We start from the raw sequence: 8174 nt of genomic DNA on the forward strand, positions 1-8174 counted from the left end.
TGTGGAAAGCGAACCGGGACACCCAAAGACTCGATCCCTTTTTTCCCCCCCTGGCAAACAGGAGAAGGCAGCGAGAGCTTCAAAAATCACTTTTCAGACATCAAATAATTAATTGCTCTCCCCTCTTGCTCACCCACCCCTCCTTTTCTCCTGGCGTTTGTATGGAAGACGCAGCTCCAGTCACTTAAGGAGGGTTACCACCCGCCTAAATTAAATATTAAATGGTGTCTGTACCTGCTGCTATTGTTGCCCCTTGGAATAAGATATAACCTATTTTTGACAAGTTTTCATCCTCAGCCTTCTGCGGTGAGACGCTTGTCGAAAACCAAATCAGCGATTGGAGGGAGTGGTAGTGGGGCGGTAGTGGGTGGTGGGGGCACTGATGAATAATCTAGTTCATATTCCAATGACACCCGCCGCTCAACGGGGAGAGAAAGAAAAGGGGATAGAGAGAGAGCAGGTGGAGAAAGAGATGTAGACGGACCGAGGAGGGGAAGATAAAAGCTTGGGGAAAAGTAAGGGATGAGTACAGAGGAGAGAAGGAGGGGGGGAAAGAAAGAGAGGGAGGAAAGGAGAAAGAAGGGAGAGATGATAGCCAACGTCTGCCAAGGTATCACATGACAGCGCTCCTGTTTAAATAATAAAACAGAACCGGGGCTCTAAACAAATCGTTATCTCCCACCTCCATGCATCCTGTCTTCCTTCCCTGCTCCCTCCCTCGCCCGTTTTTTTTTTTAAAAAAAAGAAGAAAAAAACTTGTTTTAATGCCATTTCTTAATGAACATAATAGCTCGGCGCTAATAATGAAAAGAAAATAAAAACATCTAAAAACGCGGAGGGGCCCCCGAGTTGTCGCCGGCGCTCAATTATTTCCTTGTCAAGTGGGTCTGTTTTTAATGAGGCCCTGTGGGACTGACGTCTGTCAGTCAGCCCTGACTTTTTGACACCATTACAACTTCAAATAGAAGCCGCCGCCACGCTGCCTTCCACCGCTCACTCGCTAGCTACCGCTCCGCTCATCTGACAGGCTGGGAGGGGAGGGAAGGGAGGGGAGGACAGGGAGGAGGAGGAAAAGGTGGCAGGAGAGGTAGAGAGAAGGAGGGAGGGGGGCAGGAGAGACAGAGAGAGCACATAGGTAGGCTGAACATGCAGACACGCACAGACACACACTGTGCACGCTGACTGGGTAAAAACACAATCACTGAGGGTCATTACCAGATGAGGTTTGTTGTCAAACTGCCTGGGATTTAACCCCCCCCCTCGGCACCCCCCACCTCCGCGCTTCCTCGTTCGCTTCCTTCCCCGGCTCTTCTTCTTCTTTTTTCCTTCCTTCCTTCGTTTTTTTCATTATTGCTTCACTTTAATGATAACTCTTAGTGGGTCGGCCCCGCATGGGACGGTCAGAGACACACTATTTTGTTGGCCATTAATTTGAGGCTTTGAAGCAGACCATGGCGCCGCGGCTGGTGAGGGCCTGTGAAATGGTGGACGATAGCACGGGGTGGGGGAGGGTGGGGTGGGATGGTGGGATGGGGACTCCCCCGCATCTTCAAAAATGAAGACTATGACCCTGAAACAGAATAGCAAATGCCCTCACTGGGAACACCAACCACAAGAGACATACGCGCGCGCACCAGTGTGTGTTTCCATGCGTGTGCGAGCTTGTGGCTTGCATTAGCATTAGCATTAGCCCCCCCCCCCTCCAAACAAAAATAAAATTAAAAATGATCCAAATTTGCTCTTAAATTTAGATTTTTCAAACGCCGTCCCCAAAGAATGGCTTTCCCCCCGAAGAATTAAACGCCGGTAAACTCAAGCACGCCTTTTTTCAAACACCTGCAGATGCATCACATCATCACAAACACAGAAACAAGGGTCCCATCTCACACCTCCGAAGATTACATAGAAAATAAAGAACAAAAAGTACAAATTTTGAAACAAGCTAGATCCATTTATAGAAGAAAGAAATCAAGAAAAAAAAAAGCCTTTAAGATGAAAGACTAGAAATACACATATTTCAGTTGGTCCTGGTGTACAGTCTGCATCAGAGAACCACCACAAATCAAGAAGAAACAAACATGTGATTAATGTTAATTCTGAATAATTTCAACATCACAAAAATATACACTTCCAACACAGAAATCTGAATGGAAACTCTACATTTATAAATAAATAGCAACAGAGTCACTTAGTAAGAGCAAAAACACTATACATGATGTCCATTTCAATGTTAGTACATACAGTATGACGCTTATAATTGGGAATCAGTTAATGAAGTATGTATTTGGGAAGGGTTGATGTCCCAGATGTGGTTACAATGTCATTTGAAGCATTTCTCTTTGTTTCTGTGCTGTACTCACGGAGGCTGAGGTCAGGTCTCTTTTGCATTAAAATCCATTAAAAGAGCAATTTTTATTTAATATTCTTCAATCTCTAAATTCTCTAAAATAACCACTTTTTTGCTCCTGAAAACAAAAACTGCAACCAGTTTCCTCCTAATAATGAAAAAAAACAAACAACCCAAAATACTTTCACCTTGATTCAATGAACACAAGCTGAACTAACCTCAACCTTTTTGCGTGCATCCTCTCTTTTCAAGGCAGCGCCACTTGTCTATTTTGGGCTCTGCTGAGCCTTTTAAAGCAGGAGTGTGAACAGCATATCTAAACTGAAGGCACTGTCCTCTGAGCTGTGCAGGGGTAGGGTGATTGGTGCGGAGAAGAACAGCTGAATCATTTAGTTACAGAAGCTAATACAGTATGTGTGCCTACTGTTGGTGTCAATAAGAAACGCAGTGCGGGCCCCCATCCATGACTGTCACTCATGCATGCACACGTGCAAACCCACAGATGTGTGTAGAACTTCGGTTTCTCTCTGCCTTTCATGCATCCCCACACCCTGAATAACACCAAACCCACCTACACTACAAAAAAAGCCCTCCATTAAGTTACACAAGAAAAAAAATGACCAGGTTGCAAACCACGCTGAGGACGACACCATGAAAAATATTAACTATTATAAAAACATCTCACCCCGTTCTAGTCCCTGGAGATGTAAGAACGAGCCTGACAGGCAGAGGAGGAGGGGGGAAGGAGAAGAAAGTGAAAGAGAAAAAGAGAGTAAAAGGGAAGAAGGAGAACGGGAGAAAAAAGGGAAAGAAACTGCAAACAAAAAAAGGAGTGAGAAATGGTAAAAAAAAAAAAAAAAAAGCTTGCTGTCAGGCTTTGGAAATAGTGATTCATGGGGACCATTTGTCCTAATTACAGCAGAACAACGCTTTTGTCGCTATTAATCACAAGAGAGTGTGTGTGTATTTGCGTTTAGGGGGAGGGAGTGTGTGTGTGTGTATATATGCATGTGCGTACAGGGGAGATCAGTGGCCTCGCACATTAAAATAGATGGCCAGGATGATGGTGAGGAGGATGATGGCTCCGAGGATGAAGACCAGGACCCGATTCTGGATGATCCTGCAGAGAGAAAGAACAGAGAAGGATTAGGAAAAGGTTCGCGGGTCTACGGAGAAAAGTCAACTGGAGCCTGATCCTGTTTAATTGTTACCATGAGGTCTGAACGCTTGGTTTTTAAATCGCTATACACTCGCTGGCACACGTCATAAAACCACAGCGTGACTGAATAAAACAATCGTGATAAGAGTGATTTGCTTACATATGTGTACCCTCTGTGAAAAACAACAACGCTGATTTGTGTACCGACATGAACATACAAATGCAAAAGAGACCAACACACTTATAAACAAGCATGACATGCAAACATATACACACACGCACACAAATAGCTGACAGGCTCTTAAACTTTATTTGCACAATAAAGTGGAAAAAGTGGCTCAGTAGTTTCCTGAAGGTAATAAAAAAAAAAAATCGCTGAATTACTGATGGAATTTGCCATAAAACGACTCACTCATTTGCTCATTTAAATTTTCCCACTGTGACCGAAGTAAAGTTGGTGTGGGGGAGTGGGGGCTTTGAAACCCCCCCCCCCCCCAAATAAATAAATAAATAAATAAAAATCACAAAAGTACCAGATGAGGAATGGAGTGAAGATGTGCAGAGCAAGGCATCTGGTAAGTGAGCAACTTATCTAGCATGTGTCCCCCAAATTCTCCAGAGTTTGCATCAGCACACATGCACTCACTCAGACACACACACACGGATTCCAAACCCTCCACTGCTCCTGACAAATGAGAGAATTATCACATTTGCTGACATGTGGAGGGGTGGAGGAGAGGCCGAGCAGGGGGGCACTGTCCACTTCTCTAAGCAGGAGATGAATAGCCCATGCTGTGGCCATTTATCACCGAGGGAGGGGAGGGTGCTGGCTGGTTGCTCAGTCACCCAGCTACCCTCTAAACTCCAAGTCTGAGCTGACACACCAGTCGAGCTCGCGGCCTCCCTCTGGTCCACCAGCCCGCCTGGCAAAAGTCTCGACCGTTTGCTTAGCTTAAAGCGCAGAACTGATGAAGCTATTGAAGGGAAGGATGACAAAAATCCCACAGACAAGCTTTGATGCTTTACATCTTTGTATTTCCTTTTGCAAAAAGACTCTCGGCCGCATAACAACAAATTTTATCAACTGCTTTATATGAGATTCAGAGGATACTGTTACAAACTAAAAACAATATATAACCAATCGCCATGAACTTCTTTCCAGTAATGCTGTAATGCTCTCGCTAACACCAGAGAGCTCATTACAACTACTGTGTGTAAGCAGCACTGCTTTATAAGTAGACAGTTTATCCTTGAATAAATGCATACATTATTATGACACTGTCATATTGTTTATAGCAAACCATGTCCCGAACAACATAAGCAACAGCTATGGTATCCCTCCCCCACCCCACACACACCCACACGTGGCATTTTTTACCTCACTGCTGAGGTAAAAAAAAAAATTGTAAAAAGAATAGTGACAGATAATACTATATTTGCCATATGCCTATAAGCTGAGGCAGTATTAGATGATATCATATGTTGTGATAGGCCAGTTTTATTCTGGTGTTTTGGATGAGGCTGACATGATTGGCTGAAGCCAGCTGGGGGAAGAGATCCCAGTGAAACACTAATCAGAGCATGCTTAGCAAGGACACGTCTCCCCCTATTAATTGACATTCATTATTTACAATGATTATTTATCCCAGTCAAATACCCAGAGGAGGCGCTTGTGTGTGTGTGTGTGTATCTGTGGCAGTGTGTTAGAAGAAGCCAGCTCGCTTTGTGTTGTGCTAATTTTTCAGCTGGGGTGAAAAGAAGAAAAAAAAGGGAGGGGGAGGGGGGGGGGGGCTAGTAGAGGCTTGCAGTGGAGAAATGAACATAAAGTTAGTTTTAGCCTCATGGAGGGGGGTTCAATTCTGTTAAAGCGGCATTTATTAAAGGAGTCTGATTTGGTAGCAAACAACGTGGAATAACTTCAAACACTTAAATGTTCAAAGCAGTAAGGAATATGACAGTGCTGCGGTTTAAGAAGTTTTTTTCCCTCCCCCTCTGGGGACACATCTTTTTTTAAAATGCATTATTTTGACCTTAACTGATCCTCTGTGCACCAATCTAACAAAACGTGTCTTGGAAGTATAAATGTAAAGCAGCACATATGGCAACTCCAACCTTTAAAGAGAAGATGGATATAAATTTTAGGAGTGGCCCGTCCAAAAATGTTAATGCTTTTTCCTCTTTTTCTGACACACACACACACACACACACACACACACACACACAGGCAAGTTTTTTTCCACTCAAATCTTTCTGATGTCATAGAGCAGGGATATTCCCAATATTTTAACCTCAGGTGCTTCTGTTTGCAAGAGGCAGCCAATCAGAAACTTGGAGGGGGAGCCATAAACAGTACATCTTTACTTTAATGCTTGCAATAGTTCACACAGACCGAGAAGATCCTGCAAAGCTTACGACCAAAGGTCAATTTAGACCAGATGACCTGAAGGGGGGCCCGCACACACACACACACACACACACACACACATACACACAGATCTAGCTAGACAGATTGGAGGAATTAGTGTGTGGAGGTGCCGTCATAAATCACTTCACTGATGTTGAAAACTGTTTGAAAAATAGTGTCTGTGACACTGTAAAGAGCCACAGTTTTCCCCACTGACATATGAGCAGTGGGACATGAAAGTCAGCCATCACACTCTTTTAACCACTGCAGACCTAAGAAGGCTGGAAAATGACTACTTGGTTAAATTTTACAGAGGATGGGGAAATTATTCTTCATCCATTTGAAACAAAACCACACAAACTGATGAAATTTCATACGTCAAACTATTTTTTTCTTTGTTTTTTTTTCCTTTTATAATAAGCTAACAAGTCAAATAAGGTACTAAAGCTACCAGAAACAACTACAATAAAACCTACCCTAAAAATATCCACACCCCAATACTCCCAAAAAAGAGAAGTAAAAAAAAAAATCCCCAAAACTGGGAGGTAGGAGAGTGAAGAACATGGTTTTCCTCTGCTATATAGTTGATCCCGCCCTGACACGTGGCCAGACAGAACAGAACTTATCAAACCGGATCCATCCTCCAGTTTTGACACTTGACATAGAGGTGGAGGGGGGCTAGGAGTGTGTGTGTGTGTGTGTGTGTGTGTGTGTGTGCGCGCGTAAGTGGAGGGAAGGATTTGGGGATGTGTGAGTGACGCAAAGACCGCAGGTACAAGGGTGTATCTGCTGACCCACATATGCACACTCCTACACACAGTGAGTTTGATACCTGATACTATGATCCTCAAGTATTTTCCTGTGTCGGTGCCCCGGTACGGTGGGGGGGAAAAAAGAAACACTCTCACGAAAACAGACCAACAGTAACTCTAACTAAAATGTCAGCCAATCACAGCACATAGTACTGGAAATGCTATTGGCTCCTTATGTTCCTTCATCGCAGACAGCCAGTCAGCTAACACCTTACTAAAAGGAAATAAACAGATTTACAGCACTAATCTAAGAGAGGCTGAAATATTCAGAGAGAGAGAGAGAGAGTCACAAAGATCGGAAACAGACAACAAAGCAGCTGAAAGACAGAAAGTGTGGAAAAAGCAATAGAGAGGTGGAGAGAAAGAGGAGAAAGAGGGAGAGCGCGAAAGGTCCGTTTACCCGGGGAGGCAAAGCTGGAGAGGCTCCTCGGAGACAGATGAAAATAATGAGGACTTTTCTGTCAGGAAAGATTTACAAAATCGTACCAGTGTTATTAAAATTTAAAATCTCCCTTTTTTTTTTTCCTTTTTCTCCCTTCCCACCCTCTTCCTCCCTCCCTCTCTTCCTTTCCCTGTTTTTTCCCTCCTTTTCCAGCAGCACAGCCTTATTACCAGCTCTAATGAGCACCGGGATACACCTCAGCTATGTGTGTGTGTGTGCGTGCGTGCGTGCGTGCGTGTGAGAGAGAGTGTGTGTGTGTGTGTGTTGAGGTCCAAGTCCCTAGTGCCAGCTCCATCAGCACCTCAGATTCCCCCAATACCTTAAATGACACACGCATGTGTGTGTGTGTGTGTCTGACACATGTGAACACAGACATGCAGCTTTTGATGGCTCACAGAGGTGGCTGGACATGAACACACACACACACACACACACACACCCTTCAGACAGACGGAAAGACAACAGCCCCTACCCCAAAACAAAAACATTCTCTGTGAGACAGACATAAGCAGATAGGCCCATCCCACCTGGAGACACACACACACACACACACACACACACACACACACACACACACACACACACACACACACACACACACACACACACACACAGCCCACTAAGAGCAAACTTAGCTGCGGAGTTGCATCTCTCAGGCCCTCCCCTATCCCACCTCTTTCCACTAGTAGACCAATAAAATAAAAATCAATTGCTGTCTGAGCCATTCTGGCTCTCCTTCCAAACCCTGGGAATATACAGCATGGGAGAGGAGGAGGGGATGGGGGGGGAGGGAAGGATCAATGTGTTCACAAATGGTTTGAGTGATGGACACGGAGGTGAAATGCTGGTGGGGGTAAGTCCTAAGTAATGCCTCGACTTGTTATCACAAACTAATACGAATAAATGTTTCATTGTGGAGGCACACACGCTTGCTCACACACACATACACACAGCTGCTCTCGGTATGGGGCTCAAACTTAAACCGGCCACATCACACACACACACACACA

General features: G+C 44.4%; 1 protein-coding gene across 3 annotated transcripts in view; it reads right to left on the reverse strand.

Moving 5' to 3' along the window:
• Positions 1–3167: 3167 nt before the first annotated feature.
• Positions 3168–8174, reverse strand: part of vti1a (vesicle transport through interaction with t-SNAREs 1A) — a 111145-nt gene continuing 106138 nt past the window's right edge. For 2 of the 3 annotated variants that reach the window (XM_005736371.2, XM_005736372.2), the window contains one exon: positions 3168–3467. In XM_005736371.2, coding sequence (XP_005736428.1) covers positions 3374–3467 — 94 coding nt within the window. In that variant the 3' untranslated portion in view covers positions 3168–3373. The remainder of the gene's footprint in view (positions 3468–8174) is intronic. The other variant, XM_013911664.1, reaches the window with a different exon arrangement.

This window comes from Pundamilia nyererei, unplaced genomic scaffold (genome assembly GCF_000239375.1).
Source record: "Pundamilia nyererei isolate P.nyererei 1_Seehausen unplaced genomic scaffold, PunNye1.0 scaffold00069, whole genome shotgun sequence".
Classification (NCBI taxonomy): Eukaryota; Metazoa; Chordata; class Actinopteri; order Cichliformes; family Cichlidae; genus Pundamilia; species Pundamilia nyererei.